At 51.7% G+C, this 19,612-nt stretch overlaps 1 protein-coding gene across 2 annotated transcripts in view; it reads right to left on the reverse strand.

The window, feature by feature from the left end:
• Window positions 1–19,612, reverse strand: part of Farp1 (FERM, ARH/RhoGEF and pleckstrin domain protein 1) — a 230,974-nt gene that overhangs the window by 5,836 nt on the left and 205,526 nt on the right. For both annotated transcript variants that reach the window (XM_070002707.1, XM_070002708.1), the window contains exons 17-24: window positions 13,877–13,958; window positions 9,012–9,249; window positions 7,655–7,785; window positions 2,240–2,308; window positions 1,734–1,823; window positions 936–1,018; window positions 743–855; window positions 241–407 (exon numbers count right to left, since the gene is read on the reverse strand). In XM_070002707.1, the coding sequence (XP_069858808.1) occupies window positions 241–407; window positions 743–855; window positions 936–1,018; window positions 1,734–1,823; window positions 2,240–2,308; window positions 7,655–7,785; window positions 9,012–9,249; window positions 13,877–13,958 (973 nt within the window). The remainder of the gene's footprint in view (window positions 1–240; window positions 408–742; window positions 856–935; window positions 1,019–1,733; window positions 1,824–2,239; window positions 2,309–7,654; window positions 7,786–9,011; window positions 9,250–13,876; window positions 13,959–19,612) is intronic.

A 19,612-nucleotide genomic window follows, 5' to 3' on the forward strand; every position in this document is an offset into this window, starting at 1 on the left:
AGCCCAGGCATGAACGTCTGTGAGACTCTCACCTCGGGTAGCTTCAACGCTAGACAGCCTGGATCAGCCAGGACAGGAGCTGGTCTGACCAGGAGGGAGGGAAGCAAGCTTTCCTGTCCTGGCAAACTTCTGGGCTTGGACTGCACTGCACTGGGCTGGACTACAGATGGCCTGGAAAGGTCTGGAAGGCTTCACAGTCACCGTGGTCCTCAGCCCGGCTGACGGCGCATGCCCACTTACCTCCACGGCGATGCTGAAGTCCACCATGGAGACGCTGGTGTTGCGGTGCCAGCACACGTGCACCATGGTGTTCCCGCGGTGCGGGGCCTGGCGCTCCAGCGAGGTCCGAGACGCGCTCAGGTCATCCTCCGACTCCTGGTCGGCCACGGGGGCTTCCTCCGGGGACTCTAGGAGGGGGGACAGGGACAGCGCTACTGCTTCCTCGCCACGAAATGCGGGCTGGGCCTGAGGGCCCCGCGTGGGCCTCCACCCCCAGCCTCCCTGCCTCACAGGGGTAGGGACTCCCTTGGTGAGCACCGGGTCTGCAGGCCTCAGATAGACGGCCTCCTCCCTCCGTAGGTGCTGACGGCTCTGCTCCCCACTTTTCCAGGGGTTCACTCCAGGAAAGGGGAGGGTCGTGAATTGGAACTCTGGGTGGGGCAGGGGGGCTGGAAATGCCGTCTGGCACTCCCTTCCACAGATATTCCTTGAGCCACGCGTGGCCTTGGCCCCTGCCACTTACTGCTGTCGGGAGGGCTGCTGGCGAGGAAGTCGGCCGAGGGGCCGCTGCTTTTCTCGGCCAGGTCGATGGCCATCCGGATGTCCTCCACCCACTTCTCCATCTCGGCCCGGGAACTGAAGATGGACACAGGCATCAGCTTTGCTGAGCACAGCAGGTCAAAGGCACACAAGTCAGAGGTCAGGCTTGGGGTTACCTGGCGGCCACGATGATGGACTGGCGCTGGCCGCGGAGGGTCAGGCAGTGGGGCACGCCCCACTCATCCTCGCTCTCCTCCACCTGTGGGCGAGAGCGGCTGTGTTACTGCAGGCACACGCGTGTGTGCTGACCCCCGAACTGACCAGGACACCAAAGGCTGACACCAGAGCGGGCCCCAGAGGAGCCCGGGCCCCGCCCAGGGGATCAGACGGGCGGGAGGGAAGGCCAACACTTGCTGACACTTTCATTTATGTATTTTTGGTGCCAGTACTAGGGCTTAAACTCGGAAGCTGGGCGCTGTCCCTGAGCGGCTTCTTTACTCAAGGCTGGTGCTCAACCACATGAGCCACAGCGACACTTCAGGCTTTTTGGTGGTCAATTGGAGATGGAGTCTCATGGACTTTCTTGCTTGAGCTGGCTTCAAACCTCAGTCCTCAGATCTCAGCCTCCGAAGTAGCTAGGATTACAGGCGTGAGCCACTGGCGCTGCTTGGCTTTAATTATTTTCCTTTAAAAAAAATTATGTGGGTCCTTGAACTCTGGTCTTGGGAGCTGTCCCTGAGCTTTCTTGCTCAACGCTAGTGCTCTACCACGCGAACCACAGTGCCACACTGACTAATTGGAGGTAAGAGTCTCCTGGACATTCGTGCCTGGGGTTGGCTTTGACCCGCAATCCTCAGATCTCAGCCTCCTGAATAGCTAGGATTACAGGCGTGAGCCCCCAGTGCTTGGCTAGAAGGGCCATTCTATAGGTGGGCTGTCGTCCCTCTCCCCCCCTCCCACCCGCCCGTGCTCACCGTCATGCCGTAGAGGGGGAGCTGCCCGTGGACTTTAAACTGATTGGAGGTCGTCAGGCCCCGGCTGGTGTACAGCAGCACGTCGTTGAACTAGAGGGACAAGCAGAAGGGGGGTGGGGCTGCGTCATCTCTGCTTAAAACCATCCAGGCCCTCTGTGCAATAGGAGCCTCAACCTGTCCAGCCTTCTGTGCCGGCCCGCAGAGGGGCGTGGTCACGAGCCTTCTGTGCAGAGGGGCGTGGTCACGAGCCTTCTGCACCTGCCCACAGAAGGGCGTGGTCATGAGCCTTCAGCACCTGCCCGCAGAGGGGCGTGGTCATGAGCCTTCTGTGCAGAGGGGCGTGGCCACGAGCCTTCTGCACCTGCCCACAGAAGGGCGTGGTCATGAGCCTTCAGCACCTGCCTGCAGAGGGGCGTGGTCACGAGCCTTCAGCACCTGCCTGCAGAGGGGCGTGGTCACGAGCCTTCCTGGCCCTGAGGCCACATGGGGGGGGGGGCACTACTCACCAAGAAGAACATGCGCTGCTGGAGTCCCTTCCCCGAGAGCTTGCTGAGGCTGCCCAGGCGGATGAACTCCTGCGGAGCAGACAGAACCCGGGTCACCAAGGCTTGTGTGGGTCCCCGACCTGTGACAGGCAGGGGCAGCACACGGGTGCTGTGCTAAGTTAAAACTGGCAGCCTCATCTCATCTCTGCCCCTCCTGGGAGCTGGGGTGGGAGGGGTGCGGTCAGCTCCATCTCCCAGGGCAGCAGACTAGAGGCTCAGCAGACATAGAGGCTCAGGGCAGTGGGAGGTGGGTGCGCCTAATGCAGGGTGTGCTGATCGCACCCCAGCGTTTCTGAGGACAAGGGCAATACACTTGCCCCCAGCTTTGTATGTTCCCCCACCTGGAGGGAGATGACCAGGACCCGAGTGGTGTTCAAGGAGAAAGAAGCTGCACAGAGACAGCCAGGGACTGGGGAACACAGCACTGCTGCGACACGACCCTGCTCCCCGATCCAGACGTGGGTGCTTAGAAACCAGGAACTGTTCCAGGATAAATGAACAAGAGGCAAACCCAGCAATGGTGGCTCAGCCTGTAATCCTAGCTACTCAGGAGGCTGAGATATGAGGATCTCGGCTCAAAGCCAGCCTAGGCTTCCTGCCATGAGACCATGAGACTCTTATCTCCAATAAACCACCAGAAAACTGGAAGTGGCGCTGTAGCTCAAGTGGTAGAGCACTTGCCCTAAGCTGAAGAGCTGAGGGACAGCGCCCAGGCCCAGAGTTCAAGCCCCACAACCAACAACAACAATAACAAAAAGACACCAGAAACTGTTTCAGGATAAACGATAAGAGGCAAACTCAGCACCAGTGGCTCACGCCTGCAATCCTAGCTACTCAGTGTGCTGAGACACTAGGATGGAAGTTCCAATCTAGCCCGGGCATGGCCATGAGACTTACTGCCAATTAACCACCCAAGAAGCAGAAAGCAGAGCTGTGTGTGGCTCAAGTGTAGACCACCAGCCTTGAGCAAAAAAGTAAAAGCACCATATCCAGACCCTGAGTTTAAGACCCTGTCTGGCACCAAGAAAACCAAACCAAACCAAAAAACCAACAACAAACCAACATCATCTTTATAAGAACAATGACAAATAAAAACTAAATAGAAAAAAACAAAGAGCAAGAAGCAAGTGGGAAATGGGTCTATAGAAATTTCTATCTCAAATTACATGTCCCCTGACCCCAACTCCCTGAGGACAGGGATCGAACAGACAGCAACTTGTACAAACAAACATTTACCGGGTGCTAGTGGCTCATGACTGTCATCCTAGCTACTCAAGAGGCTGAGATCTGAGGATGGTGGTTTGAAGTCTGCCCAGGCAGGAATGTCCGGGAGTCTCGCATCTCCAAGAAACTACTCAGGCCAGGCGCTGGTGGCTCACACCTGTAATCCTAGCTAATCAGAAGGCTGAGATCTGAGGATCATGGTTCAAAGCCAGCCCGGGCAGGAAACTCCATGAGATTCTTATCTCAATAAACCACTAGAAAACTGGAAGTGGTGCTGTGGCTCAAGCAGTACAGCACTCACCTTGAGCTGAAGAGTGCAGGGACAGCACCCAGGCTGAGTTCAAGCCCCACGACTGACAAAAAAAACTACTCAGAAAAGTCCGGAAGTGGCACTGTGGCTCAAATGGTAGAGCACTAGCTTTAAGCACAAAGAGGCTCAGGGACAGTACCCAGGCCCTGAGTTCAAGCCCCAGGACTGGCAGAAAAAAAGAGAAGCAAACATCCATTCATTTATTTTTGTGTTGAGAGTCTTGCTATGTTGGCCTCAACTTCTGAGCTCAAGTGATTCTCTCAGCCTCCTGAGTAGTGGGACAGGTGCTTGGCCAAATATCTGACAGTCTTTTTTTTTTTTTTTTTTTTTTGGTTGGTCGTGGGGCTTGAACTCTGGGCCTGGGCGCTGTCCCTCAGCTCTTCAGCTCAAGGCAAGTGCTCTACCACTTGAGCCACAGTACCACTTCCGGTTTTCTGGTGGTTTATTGGAGATAAGAGTTTCACCTGGGCTTTCCTGCCTGGGCTGGCTTTGAACTGTGATCCTCAGATTTCAGCCTCTTCAGTAGCTAGGATTGCAGGCGTGAGCCACCAGCGCCTGGCTTTGACAGTCTTTTTTAATTGGGTAAAATGCACATCAAAGCTGCCGTGTGTTTCCATCAGTACATTCAGAGTGGTGACAAATCACTACATCAACAGCTTGCTCCCTGTGGGGGCCTGTCACCCCTCCATTTCACTCAGAGAGGCACCCGTGGGGGTGGCTCTGAAGTCACTAACAGCACTTCCATTCCAAGTCCACCTTTATCAATCACAGAGACGTCTCTGCTGAGCACACAGCAATGCTGGGCGCTCATGTCAGCTCTGTACTGGAGCTTGAAATCCAGTATCATCGTTTCTCTTCTCAGATGAGGAAACCAAGGGTCAAATGGACGCAGGGGCTTGTCCACGACCCTGGGACCAGCTGGTGGGCCACAGTGGCAGCATCTGGGCAGTGGCCTTTGATGCTAAGAAGATGCTGTGCAGTGTAGTGAGTCCAGTTAGGGCATGCTTCAATCTCTTCTGTACTCCGAAACGCATGAGGTAGAGGGGAGAAAAGGCATACCACTGTTTTTCTGTAATGTCCTACTTACTGGCTTAGGAGAGACAAGATTGGGTCTCTGCATAGCCAAGGGAAGGAAAGCTCCGCCCCAGCCCTGGTAAAGGTAGAATTTACATCCACAGTTGCTTACTCAAGGCCAAGTGTCCTTTGTTGCACATGGAAATGATTTCTGTACAACAGGGAATTACTTACAATGGGTTCTGTGCACCGGGTAGCATAGCATGAGCACTATTTGATCACATTCAAGGGGAAGGAAAATGTCAGGGATCTCACCAAGCGACCCCCCAGGGCGGCAGGAGGCCGTCCCGGCCCAGGCCTCGCAGGACTGTCTCCCGAGCAGAGCGGAGTCCGGTTCTCATGGCTCAGGGCAGTCGCCTAGTTCCCCACCGTCTCTCACCATCCGCTTTGGAGTTGGTGTGGTGGTTAGGTTTCCTGACAGAAACATTCCACTAATCTGGTCCCCTCTGGGAGCCCCAATAGGGGACTCAAGGGCCCCGGCCTGCTTGGACCCCTGTCTGCAGCTCAAGACACGCACGTGGGCCATCGGAGGCTAAACTTGTCTACCAAAGCTGGCAGGTACAAGTTATGAAGTGGGGTAGCCGGCTGCTGCTGGGCAGGGCTTCATCACATAAGTGCCCAGCCCGCTATGATGGACACGTCTCATGAGGGGTGCTGGGAGCTGAAGGGTTAATAGTACAAATAGGCCGGGCGCTGGTGGCTCACGCCTGTAATCCTAGCTACTCAGGAGGCTGAGATCTGAGGATCTCGGTTCAAAGCCAGCCCGGGCAAGAAAGACCGTGAGACTCCTATCTCCAATAAGCCACCAGAAAACCGGAAGTGGTGCTGTAGCTCAAGTGGTAGAGCGCTCGCCTTGAGCTGAAGAGCTGAGGGACAACGCCCAGGCCCAGAGTTCAAGCCCCACGACCGACAAAAAAAAAAAAAAAAAAAAAAAAAAAAAAAATAGTACAAATAAACACGCATCTCTCCCAGAACTGGTTCAAATGTTATTTTGATTTTTGAATTCAAATTGCATCTTTAAAAAAAATACCTGGGCTGGAAAGGTGGCTCAGTGGTAGAGCGCTTGCCTTGCATGCCTGAGGCCCTGGGTTCGATTCCTCAGCACCACATAAGAAAAAAGAAAAAAGCTGGGAGTGGCGCTGTGGCTCAAGTAGTAGAGCGCTAGCCTTGAGCTGAAGAGCTGAGGGACAGCGCCCAGGCCCAGAGTTCAGACCCACGACCGGACCAAAAAAAAAATAATAAAATAAAATAAATACCTCGCATACTTTCATGAGATTTTGTAGTATATGTACGTGCGCTACAGCTCCTCTGTTTTTTGTTTTTTTGTCGGTTATGGGGCTTGAATTCTGGGCCTGGGGGCTGTCCCTGAGCTTTTCAGCTCAAGGTGAGTGCTCTACCACTTGAGCCACAGCACCACTTCTGGTTTTCTGAGTGATTTATTGGATGTAAGAGTCTCACAGAGCCTGGCGCCGGTGGCTCACGCCAGTAATCCTAGCTACTCAGGAGACTGAAGCCAGTAATCCTAGCTACTCAGGAGGCTGAGGATCATGGTTCAAAGCCAGCCTGGGCAAGAAAGTCCATAAGACCCTTGTCCTCAATTAACCACTAAACCCCAGAAGTGGCACTATGGCTCAAGTGGTAAAGCTCTAGCCTTGAGCTGAAGAGCTCAAGGACAGTACCCAGGCCCAGAGTTCAAGCCCCGAGACAAACAAACAAACAAACAGAGTCTCACAGGCTTTCCTGCCTGGGCTGTCTTTGAACCTCAGTCCTCTGATCTCAGCCTCCTGAGTAGCTAGGATTATAGGTGTGAGCCACTGTTGCCCGAATTCCTCTGGTTTTATTTCACCATTTTATCCAGTTCTCTCTGTCTCATTTCACTTCTTTTCCTTCTTTCCTTCCTTCCTTTTTTTTTTTTTTTTTTGCCAGTTCTGTGGGTTGAACTCTGGGCCTGGCGCTGTCCCTGAGCTCCTTTCATTCAAGCCTAGTGCTGTACCATTTGAGCCACAGCGCCACTTCTGGCTTATTCTGTGATTAACTGGAGATAAGAGTCTCGCTGGCTTTGAACTACAATCCTCAGATCTCAGCCTCTTGAGTGGCTAGGATTACAGGTGTGAGCCACTGGTGCCCAGCCTGCCTTCCTTTTTCTTTCTTTCTCTTCCTTTCCTTCCCTTTCCTCCTTTCTTTCTTTTGTCCTTTCTTCTTTCCTTCCTTCCCTCCTTTCTTTCTTCCCCGCCTTCCCACTTTCCCTCCCTCCCTTCCTTCCTGTCTTTCTAGTCACACTATGTGGCTGGTCCACGTTGGCCTCAAACTATCAATCCTGCCTCAGCCTCCCAAGAGCTGGGATTACAGGTGTGTACAGAATGCTGGCTCCTCTCACCCCTATCTAATCTTCTATTTACCTAAATTAAAAAAAATAAAAAAAACAGGGTTGCAGGCGTGACTCAGGTAATAAAGCCTAAATTCAAACCATTGTTCCACAAGCACATAATAAATAATTAATAAAGTAATCAATAAATAAGCTCTTGAGTCATTTCTGAAATGTGGTAGAAGAAAAGCCAACGAATCAACCCACTGCCCTGGAAAACAGCAGGGCTTTGCAGCTCCTCGCTGCGGGCGTGGCCTGTGCCACGCGTGTGCCTGGCGCCCTCCAGGTCTCAGGCGGCACCAGGGGGGAGGTTTTAGCTTGGATGTGGTCAGAGCTGGAAGGTGGCGACTTCAGTCCCTGAAACGTCTCCACTCTGGCCTTTCCTCTAACGCTTTCCGCTTACCCTTCCTGGAATCACAAGATTGTCGATGCCAATCAAGTCTTTCTTGAGCTCGTGCAGTTTCTGGAAATTCTCCATCTTGATCATGGTACTGTGCAGCTGGGCTACCATCTCCGTGATCTCTGCCAGCGCGGCTGCGGGAGGCAGGCGGCGCAGGTGAGCGAAGCTGGGCGCTTTCCCGCCCGCCTCCAGCCCACCAGGCACTGCTAAACGCGACCCTAAAAACTGCTAGCTGTAAACACCAAGTGCTCCAGCGGATGCACTTAGGCTTCTCTTTTTGCTTTCCCCCAAACCTCCCTCATGCCGCGCGTGGAAGGGCCGAGTTTGCCCTTCTTGCTCTCTCTCTGGCTTCTTATCACTGCGTGCTGCATCTCCACCCTGGTGCCCACCCCCAGCTGGCTCCATCTTTAATTCCAACAGTGCCATCTGGTTTGGAGACAGCAGGCCAGGGTGGTCAAAAACATAGCTTACGCCGCAGATGTGCAGCTCTGTTCAGGCTGTTTGGCCTCTCTCGTCTCAGAAGTCCCGCATGTCAACTAGACTTCCCTGCCTCCGGCCAGGAGTGAAGATTCTGAGTTAATTTAGGTGGGCTGCTGACTATGGCGGCCAGCACATTATAAATGCCCAGGGGGTAATGAGGGAGACAATCAGGGCCCAGCCCAAGGAAGGGTACCGATTTCATCCATGAAGACCAAGGAGGCTTAAGTTTGAGGAAGCCCTGCCTGGCTTACTAGAGCTTCTTTGGGGTTCTCTCCAAGGAGAGGAAGCATGCAACATGGAATAAGGAATGGTAATGCCCAGAATGCCACATAATAGTGGATTATGAAAACGTGGAGCATTAGCCAGGCGCCAGTGGTTGTCATCCTAGCTACTCTCAGGAGGCTGAGATCTGAGGATCATGGTTAAAGCCAGCCTGGGCTGTGAGACTCTTATCTCCAATAAACCACCAGAAAACCGAAGTAGTGCTGTGGCTCAAGTGGTAGAGTGTCAGCTCAGGGACAGTGACTGGGCCCAGAGTTCAAGCCCCACCACGGAGAAAGAAAGATAGAAAGAAAGAAAGGAAGAAAGAAGAAAGAAAGAAAGAAAGAAAGAAAGAAAGAAAGAAAGAAAGAAAGAAGAAAGAAAGAAAGAAAGAAAGAAAGAAAGAAAGAAAGGAAGAAAGAAAGGAAGAAAGGAAGGAAGGAAGGAAGGAAGGAAGGAAGGAAGGAAGGAAAGAAAGAAAGAAAGAAGGAAGGAAGGAAGGAAGGAAGGAAGAAAGAAGTGTGTCAGAGGAGCAGATGTCCCAGGCAGTGTGCACCGCTTCCCCTCCCCCCACCCCCCACCCCCGGGCTGTGCACGCCACCCCCCTCCCCCAACTCACCCCGGCAGTCCCTGAAGTCGGCATGGCTGGGCGGGTGGTGCTTGCACAGCCGCTCCAGCACCTGCTTGTAGTGCATGAGCCGGTGCAGCGGGCGCAGGAGGAAGGTGTTGAGCGGCAGGTAGCACACCTTCTGCATCTCAAAGTCTCGGCAGAAGTGCTCCAGCCGCCGCGAGCTCTTGATGGACGTCTCCAGCGCCTCCAACGCCTCGCTGTGCTTCCACAGGTGAGCAGACAGGTGCTGGGGGCCGGGGGGGGGGGCGCGAGAGGAGGTGGATCAGGGGCTCCACTCAGATGGCAGGATGTGGATGAGGGTCACCTTCGCTCTCATTGCATCGCACTATAATTTCCTTAAAGTTCCTGCTTCTCCATACATTACTATTATCATTATTGGTTGTGGGGCCTGAAACTCTAGGCCTGGGCACTGTCCCTCAGCTCTTTAAGACTAGTGCTCTACCAATTGAGCCACAGCACCACCTCCGGCTTTTTTCTTTTTGCTTATGTGGTGCTGAGGAATCGAACCCAGGACCTCAGGCATGCAAGGCAAGCACTCTACTAATGAGCCACCTTCCCAGCCCCCTCCATACATTATATTTAAATGAAATTGGGAATAAGAAGTCCTGTGGGATACTGAGCAGTCTCAACTACACATCCATTAGGAGACAGGAGAGCTGCGGAATGTATACTAGAGGCATAAATGACCTTTGCAAAGTGAGACTGACAAAAATCCAGGGCTAATATGTGACAAGGAACTCCTGAAGACATCCTACGTCATTATAAGATGACAAATAGACCAGCACTGTTAAAAAAAAAAAGCCTCAAAAAGAGTTTTGTTTATTTTAAAAATACATTTGGGGCTGCTGGCACACACCTGTAGTCCCAACCCTTGGGAGGCTGAGGCAGGAGGATTATTAGTTCAAGGCCACGTACTGGTAACCGGGGTGTAGGCACTGACCCTACTCTGCAGGGATGGTGGGAGACAGAACTGGGGTAACAATTCTGTCACCAGGAAGAGGGAAGATGGGGGGCCTGGGGGCTAGATGCTTTGGGCTGGATGGGGGGCCGCAGGGTGGAGGGCTCCACAGGACAGGGCAGTGGCCGCCAGCTCCAAGTCCTACTCTGCACCGCCCTCCAGGGAAGGCCGACTACTCTGGAGCTCTCATCCAGCTGTGGGCACGGCCAGGCCTCCTCCGGCAATGAGCTACCACACTATTCCCAGGGAACATTCTGGATTCTTTCTCTGAACCCTTCACCAAGTCCTACACACAAGATCTAGAAACATCACTGTGCTGTTTCATTCCCGAGCTCACGGACCCGTGCGGCCCGGCGTTCACCGCACTCCCCGCATTCAGTAGGCCGCTGCTGCGAACATGCCGAACGGCTGTCAAACCTGAAGACCTGTTCCCTCGGCCCTGCCAGCCTCAGTGCCGACCCAGCACACTCCCTGAGCAACCTGCACACGTCCCTGTCAGGTTCCTGTACATGCCCCCTGCTTAGCTTCCCCCTAGGGTCTATATTCCAGGGCCTTCTCCTTGCCCACCTGCCGCTGCCAGCGTGTGCCCACGCTGCGAGTTTTCACATTTTCTTCACAATTAATTTTTATGCAGGTCCTAGGCTTGAATTCAGCACATGGCCACTATCCCTGAACTTTTTTTGTTGTTGTTGTTCAAGGCTAGCACTCTACCACTTGAGACACAGCCCTATTTCCTGTTTTTTGGAGATTCATTGGGGATAGAGAGTCTTCACAGACTTTCCTGCCTGAGCTGGCTTTGAACCCAATCCTCAGATCTCAACCTCTTGAGTAGCTAGGACTACAGGCGTGAGCCACCAGTGCCCGGCCTAGATTTTATTTTGAAACATAGATCCACAGCAGGCTGCAAAGAAATGTGTAAGGAGACACCAGGAACCTCTCCTCTGCACCTCCTCAATGGTCCCATCCTCCACAGCTAACGAGCATCAACCCTGGGACATGAGCATTGGTACAGTCCACTCCGGTCACGTGTGCCTACAGTATGTGCACACATGTGCATGCGCACATGTATGTGTGGGGTTATATACATGGAGTCTGGATTTGCAAACGTGGATGTATCCATACTGCCAGGCATATGCGGTAGATGCCTAGTCAATCTTGCCTGCGTGTGCTAATGAGCAGAGATGCTAGCAAAGGCGGGAGGACAGGGCAGCACTTTCCTTGGCATGGCTTTTCAGGTGTCTAGGCTGTTTCTGGGATCTAGGTGGTTGGCAGGTGGGTATCACATTTGGATTAGAGACTACAGTTTGGGGCTTCCTGATTTTCAGAGTGGGGGGGTCAATGCCCAGGGCCAAGCTCCCTGAGTCCTCCTGCAGCCCCAGCTCCCAGAAGACAACACATGCCCAGTGCCAACTGAACACACTCTCCCAGTTCCTGGCTCCTGCAGGACATGTGTAAATGCAGGTAAGTGTGCAACCAGATGGGGTGGGTGGGGCAGGAAAGACACAGCAGCTGGATATCAGCCCTAGAGTCCTGGAAAAGAGTGCTAATCTCCAGAACCTTCTGCTGCTTCCCCCTATGCTTTATGAAAAAGCCAACAACAACTAGCATAACCTAAGTCATTTCTCACACCAGCTCCTCCTCTCTTCTATTTTGATTTTGCTTGTGCACGGCTTAGTGCTATAAACACTCATGGCGGTGGCATGGTGCTGAAATGCTTGCAGGGCCTTAGACGCCTTGGTGTCCCAAATGCCTGCTCTCCTGCCCGGCTGGGGAAAAGTGCTCGCTGTGCAGTAAGCAGGAGCTGGTGCGTTTTCAGGAGGCCTCTGTGCTCATTGATAAAGGGTAGGTGGGAAAGCCCGGGGTGTATTGCTAAACGGGTCTGAGAAGACATTGAAGGAGAGCTGGTCAACAGCAGGACACTGAGACTGTCCCCACAGGATGGGGGAACCTTGTCTGACAGTTCCCCCATCTGAGCCTCCTTGACCCTCTACTAGGAGGCTGTGATCCCAGATAAGTGAAACAAGGTGAAAAAACAAAACCAGAAACAGGCTGCGAATAAGTCTGCAGCCTCTGAAGAGGTGTCTTAGGAGGAGGTGTTTTGATGGCATCTCTTCCATTATTTCAATGGAAAAACACACCAGGATCCAATGACGTCAAAGAAGAGAGGGCCAGAGGGGAAAGGCCACATCCTGTGTGATCCAACCATAGTACATTCTGGAAAAGGTAAGACTCCAGGCTGGTGGAAGATTGGCAGGGGAGGGAGGGGTGGAGAGTGTATAGACGAAGCACAAGGGTGTTTAAGGTAGGGAAACCCTTCTGCACACTCTCTTGTCATTATACATTTGTCAACACTCAGAATGAGTGAGGCTGGAGGCCAAGTATTGACCTTGCTTCATGAGAATGTATCAATATGGGTTTATCAGTTTCAACAGCAAAATGTTAGTAAGAACAGAAACCCTGTGTTGAGGTAAGGAGGGGGTGGAAACTGTATTTAATGCTCAAGTTTTCTATATACTTAAAACTGCTTATATATAATACTCACATATTTATTATGCTATATATTATATGAAAGAAACCAAAATGATGGACTGAAAATGAAATGTGCACTCAACCAGAATCTTTTGTTTTGTGTGTTTTTTGCCGGTACTGAGGTTTGAACTCAGGATCTCACACTTGCTTTGTTGGTGATCTACCACTTGGGTCATGCCTCCAGCCTGGCTTTTTTTGATGATTATTTGGAGATGGGGTCACTCAGATTTTTCTGTCCAGGCTGGTTTCCAAGAGTGATCTCCTGAATCACAGCCTTCCAGATAGCCAGAATTACAGGCAGGTGTGCACCTGGTTCAAACATGTTTTGTCTGAACCATTTAAAAACAAAAAAATTGCCGGTGGCTCACGCCTGTAATCCTAGCCACTCCATAGGCTGAGATCTGAGGATCATGATTCAAAGCCAGCCTGGGCAGGAAAGTCTGTGAGATTCTTATCTCCAATAAACCACTAGAAAACTGGAAATGGAGGTGTGGTTCAAGTGGTAGAATGCTCGCCTTGAGCTGAAGAGTACAGGGACAGCACCCAAGCCCAGAGTTCAAGCCCTACTACTGACAAAAAAAAAAAATCACTTACAAAATCTACTTATAAAAAAAATAACAGGGGGGCTAGGAAGGTGGCTCAGTGGTAGAGCGCTTGCCTTGCATGCCTGAGGCCCTGGGTTCGATTCCTCAGCACCACATAAGCAAAAAGAAAAAAGCCAGAAGTGGCGCTGTGGCCCAAGTGGTAGAGCACTAGCCTTGAGCTGAAGAGCTGAGGGACAGCGCCCAGGCCCAGAGTTCAGGCCCCACGACTGGACCCCCCCCCAAAAAAAAAAAACAAAACAAAACAGGTACCATTGGCTTGTGTTTGTTACCTAGTTACTTGGGAGGCTAGGAGTGGGAGGTTTGAGTTTCAAGGCTAGCCAGGGCAGAAAAGTCCAGGAGACCCCCTTTCAACCCGTAGCTGGGTGCAGTGGTAGGCCTGTCATCCTATCTATGATGAAGCCTAAAATCAGCCCATCTTTGTCCAGGCAAGGTCTGGGGCAGGAAATGAGAACTTATCTCAAAAATAACCTTTACAAGAAAGGGCTGGAGGCATGGCTCAGTGGTAGAATGCCTTTCTAAGAAGCAGGAGGTCTTGAGTTCAAAGCCCAGTTCCAGAAAAGATTGAACCCATGTGTTTTATGTATGAACCAAACAACTAGGGTTTGCCTACCCTAACGTTATGTGGAGAGGCTGGAAGAAGAGCTCACAGCAGCGTTCACCTCCACTGTGTCCTGTCAGGTGCAGGCAGCCAGGAGATGTATGCAGACAAGAAAGGGCTCCCGGGCCTGGGAACTCCCTTATCTACCCTCGGAGCAGCTCACCTTCATACCCTGGATATTCTTCAGCATGATGTCCCCGATTCTTTGGTGATCTCCTCTGATGTGGGCGTTAGAGCGGCCTTCCCTGCCAAGGGAGAAACACAAAGCATTAGCAGGGACAAAAGGCCAAACACCAGCCATGATGTCCTCACCAATCACCATCTGAAGGAGTCCTGGAAATGACCCCCTGCCCCCCCCCCCCCAACCCGTCACACAGTGCAGAAACAATTTCTAATCCCTTTGGTTGAGTCTGACATTCTGTGTTCCATCCACACTTGGGTGATTTGGGTATCATGAGATCAGCATGAAGGTCACTTGAGGTCACTGGCTCAGACTCTGTCCCATAGATGGGCCCCAGGGGCCACCTGTAGGGAGCAGACTTAGCTCCCAAGAGACTTTAGCCTGGAAAGCCCTTGAGAAGGAGAAAACAGAATTGAGGGTGAATGGGAGATCCATTCCCGGAGGGGAGATGATACAGGGCAGCGTGGCTGGCCAGATTCAGGGGGATAGGGCATGTCAGGCACTGCCAGACCTGCGGCGGGGTGGTAGATGGCGAAGTTGGTTGTGCCGTAGGGTGTAGATTCCTGTTTCCTATAGGAAATTGCTTTAGAGGATGGTGATGAGCTAAGGTTTGAACAGCAAAGAGAAAAAGAACAGTAGTAGTGAATATTTACTGAATGCTTCAGGCTGGGAACTATGGCTCACGCCTATAATTCTGACAACTCAAGAAGCTGAGCTAGGGAGCAATCATGGTTCCAGGCTAGCTCAGGCATACATGCAAGAACCCTACCCAACCAATAGCAGAGTGCAGTGGCACACACCTATGGTCCCAGCTACATAGAAGGCTGAGGTGTGGAGCATCAGGGTTCAAAGCCAGCCTTGACAGAAAAGTCTGTGAGACGCCATCTCTACAGAAGAAGCTGGGTGTGGTGACATAGCCCTGTTATCCCAGCTATACAAGCAGCCTAAAACAGGCATATTGCAGTGCAGGTGCATGCCAGGAGAAGTAAGCAAGACTCTCTCAAAAATAACCACTGCAGCCAGGCTATGGTGGCTTACACCTGTCATCCTAGCTATTTAGGAGGCTGAGATCTGAGGATCATGGTTGAAGCCAGCCTAGACAGGAACATCTATGAGACTCTTATCTACACTAAACCACCAAACAAAGCTGGAAGTAGAATTGTAACTTGAGCACAAAAGCTCAGGGATAGCACCCAAGCTGTGAGTTCAAGCCCCAGGACTGGCCTAAAACCAACAAAATAGTGCAAAAAAGGGGCGGAGGTAGAGTCTGCCTAACAATTTTGAGGCCTTAAGTTTAAATTCCAGTACTGCCAAAGAAGAGCAATGGAGAGGGTTATTGTGATTGAAGTATAAAATACGCAATCTGATCGTTAATCACAAATGAAAGGACAATGAGACAGGCTGTGAGGGAAGTGGGGGCGGATGAAGGGGGTGGGGAGGGCAAGCAGTGTCAAAGAGGTTTATTTGCACGCATGAGAGCAGAACAATGAAATCTGCCACCATTGTTTTAAGAAGGGGTGAGGGAGCACGAAGGAGGGGCTGTGTTTGCTGGGGATATGGGGTGTGCATGTACAGAAATGCCTGTGAGCCCCACTACAACTAATTCATTCTAATAAAAAAAAATAGTACCGTTGGGCGCTAGTAGCTCACACCTGTCATCCTAGCTACTCAGGAGGCTGAGATCTGAGGATCATGGTTAAAGCCAGCCTGGGCAGGAAAGTCCGTGAGACTCTTATCTCCAATAAACCACTAGAAAACCGGAAGTGGTGCTGTGGCTCAAGCGGTAGAGCGCTTGCCTTGACTGAAGAGTACAGGGACAGCGCCCAACACCAGAGTTCAAGCCCCACAACCGACAAAAAAAAAAAAAAGAAAGAAAGAAAAAGAAAAAAAAAAAGTACCATCACCACCACTCCAAAAAGAAAAAAAAAAAAGTACTGACTTCTTCATGTTCCAGTATGCTAAGTACCTTATAAGGCATTTAATTCATGTGTAGCTCAGAGCAACCTTATGGGGCAGGTGTGATATCACCCTCATTTGACAGCAAGGGAAACTGAGGCACAAAGAAACCAACTTGTCCAGTATCTGTCACCAGAAAGCAAGGAGCTTGTTCTTTCTGGGTTCAATGGGCTGGTGTGTAAGTCAGTGCCCATAACTACTATGCAAATGCTGATGTGCTAATTCAGCCAGTGATGAGAAAAGAACTTTCCAGAATAAAGCCATAAGTAGCCTCACTACTACCTTCAAACCAACTGTTCAGGTGAGCCAGAGGCTAACTCACGTGAAAGGGAATGACTCCAACAAAAGCAATAAAATCTAACACTCTGAGCCCGGGGTTTCAAGCTAGCCGCAGGAGGGGACCTGGCATGGGAACGGCGTGGGCAGGAGGGAGACAGCTTGGCGGATAGCAACAGAGCACCCCAAGCTTGCCTCATGTGTTCACCCCCAAATCCTCAGCACCATTTATCCTACCGATTGCAGCATGGCACTGAGTTAAGTCATGTCATGGACTGAGGGCCATGAGAGCCCCTTTCAAACAAGAAGAAAAAGAAAAAAGAGCCACCTTCTGCTCCCAGAGCCCCTCTTCTCCAGACCTGCTTGTCAATCATCTTCACTAGCTCCTGCCCCCCTCCTCTGCCCTCCCCTTCCTCTCCCTCCTTCCCTTCCTTTCTGGAACGCCATGACTGTACCACACAGCTCTCCCCTCTAAAGGGCGCCCCAGCAACTTGATGGTGACTCAGTGCCACCCATCTCCACCAGGGGACTGGGCCCAACGGACACCCGAGGGGTGGGAACACGACTGTTATCTGGGATGGACACACATGAGCTGGGGCGCGCCATCTGGCAGTACAGGTAAGAAAGGGCTTTAGCATAAAGGCCGTAACTGACTGCTTTTAATGAGAGTGGTTTGGACTGAGTGGGGGAGAGGGAAGCAAGGTGGGTGTGGGGTGGTGTCCACGCGTGACAAGCACTTCCCATTGTCTGTCCTCTGCCCAAGACAGATGAAAAGCTGTAAGGCTGCAAGGAGGGGAGGGGGGACAGGACACCAGTGGGAGCCACATTTCATTCATTCGCTTCCTCTGTTCTGTTGCCAACTATTTAGTACAAGAAAATCTGATGCTACAACAGGGCCCTTCCTTCCCGTGTGGCTTCCTCCCAGAACTACATGCGCTCCTTTACCATCTTCCCTTCCACAGCAGCGAGGGGTCACTCTGGGTGACTTCATATGCTGGGAAGGGGGCCTATAGAGTACAACAACTCTCTCCCCCTCCCCCCTCCCTCCACTGCCAGCCCCAGGCAAACCCCAAATTCCTGTTGCTCTACATATGAATGCTTTCACACCCCACAGCCTCTACGCGGCTTCCAAGGCATTCGTTCTATGTCATGCAGCTAAAAGGTCATTTTGTTATCAAGAGCAGGGAAAAGCAAGTAGAGCTCTTTCCTGACATCCTCCGGATGTCAGCCCCACAGGGAAAGGTCCTTGTGTGGAGGGTGGGGCCACGCATCGGTCATTGTGTCATGACCACGGAGCAAGAGAGGAAAACCATGCACAGTCTATGAAGAAACTGCCCAGATGCTAGACTCTGACCCGTGCAACACGATGCATTCTGTCCGGGAGCAACTGTGCAGGATCTTGGCAGAGGATTGCAATACACACTCATACTGCATACACTCACATTCTGTGCACACATGCACGCACTACACACCACATACACTTGCACACACTCTGCACACATACACATGTTCAAATCAGCTGGCCATGCTCAAACACGTCATTCATTCACCCCGGTGTAAGCTGCTTAGTGAGTTCTTGGGTGAGTCTCTGACCAGGCACCCCATTTCTGAGCCTCATTTTCCTTAAGAAGATGAGGGAGATTCTGATGGTCAAAGGAGAGAAGCTAAGTGTAGTTCTTAACAATGCTACAGAAACACACAGCGCTACTCTACCCCAAACACTGCCCATTTTACCCATCTTACATCATTTTTTTTTTTTTTTTTTTTTTGGTCCGGTCGTGGGGCCTGAACTCTGGGCCTGGGCGCTGTCCCTCAGCTCTTCAGCTCAAGGCTAGCGCTCTACCGCTTGAGCCACAGCGCCACTTCCGGCTTTTTTCTTTTTGCTTATGTGGTGCTGAGGAATCGAACCCAGGGCCTCATGCATGCAAGGCAAGCACTCTACCACTGAGCCACCTTCCCAGCCCCCATCTTACATCATTTTTTTTTAACTGTATTTTTTTTGTCTTTTCTTTTTTGGTACTAGGGATCGAACCCAGGACGTTGCACTTGCTAGGCAAGCGCTTTGCCACTGAGCTACATCCCAGCCCTCTTACATCATTTTGTAGCTTCTCTGGGATACTGATGCCAATTTCTTCCAAGGGGGGAGGGCTGTAACACACCCCCTGGGGAGCTGTGAGTAGAAGGCAGGCCAGGAGCCTCCTGTGTCCCCTGAACCCCCTCCCCTACTTGGCTTTAGTGGCACTGGGCTCTGTGCTCACTAGGCAGTCATTTACTACCAAGCCATGCCCCAGGCTCCTTTTGCATTGAGATTGTCTTGCCTTTTCCCTGGATCTGGACTGTGATTCTCCTATTTACACTTTCTACTGTTGCTGGGATGACAGGTGAGCCTCACCACCTGTCCAGCTTCTTTCCATTGAGATGGGGTCTCATTGGCTAGCCTGTAAACGTGGGATTACAGGTACAACCACCAGGCCCAGCTATTACCAACCCCTCCTTTTAAGTCTTCATAGGCCTTTCTGGCTGCCTGTTAGCACGGCGGGGGAGTGGTGTGATTAGAATGAGAGTCCTACAAGAGCAGGGCTAAGCGTGTGTGGTTCACAAAACACTGGCATTTAGTAGGGACACCATCCTAAATATCTGTTGAATAAACCAAGGAAGATCCTTGCCAATTTAGCTAACTATGATTCATCCCAAATCTGTGGTGGCTTTTTTTTTTTTCTGAACAAAAAGAAATGTGGCGCACATGGCTTCCTCAGGGTGGGTAGACTCCGTGTAAGGAAGGTTCTAGTCCACTGGGCAGCTCCAGATGTGACTTCTGTGTTAGGAAGGTTTCTGCTCCTGTGTGTTGAAGGTTCTCACGTTCTAAGAGCCTGGCTAACTGTCTCGCCAACTCCTCTCTGGCGTACATGGGGAGAGGACCACGAATCCTTCCTTCCTTCTTTGCAAACGAAGAAGTCAATATTAGGAACTTTAATTCCTGTCCAGGGCCTCAGTGCTGACTGGTGTGGGGGCGATTCTCAATTGAGTGGAGGGGTGGGGGTATGGGTGCATGGGTGTGTGCACAGGGGTAGGCCTGGAGCTGGCTTCGTGTGTGTGTGTGTGTGTGTGTGTGTGTGTGTGTGTGTGTGTGTGTGTGTGTGTGTGTGTGTGTGTGTGTGTGTGTGTGTGTGTGTGTGTGTGTGTGTGTGTGTGTGTGTGTGTGTGTGTGCCGATGCTGGGGCTGGAACTCAGGGCTTAGGTGCTGTCCCTGAGATTTTCTGCTCAAGGCTGGTGCTCTACCACTATGAGCCACAGCGCCACTTCTGGTTTTCCGCTAGGTTAATTAGAGCTAAGAGTTTCATGTATTTTCCTGCCCAGGCTGGCTTCAAACCTTGATCCTCAGATCTCAGCCTCTGGTGTGAGCCACCAGCACCTGGCTGAGAAGCTGGCCTCTTTTAAGAGAGTATGTGAAGGGAAGTCAAAGAAGAAATCCAGGAGAGTGCTGGG

The sequence above is a fragment of the Dipodomys merriami genome, unplaced genomic scaffold (assembly GCF_024711535.1).
Source record: "Dipodomys merriami isolate MVZ:Mamm:240054 unplaced genomic scaffold, mDipMer1.0.p SCAF_6, whole genome shotgun sequence".
In the NCBI taxonomy this organism is placed as follows: domain Eukaryota; kingdom Metazoa; phylum Chordata; class Mammalia; order Rodentia; family Heteromyidae; genus Dipodomys; species Dipodomys merriami.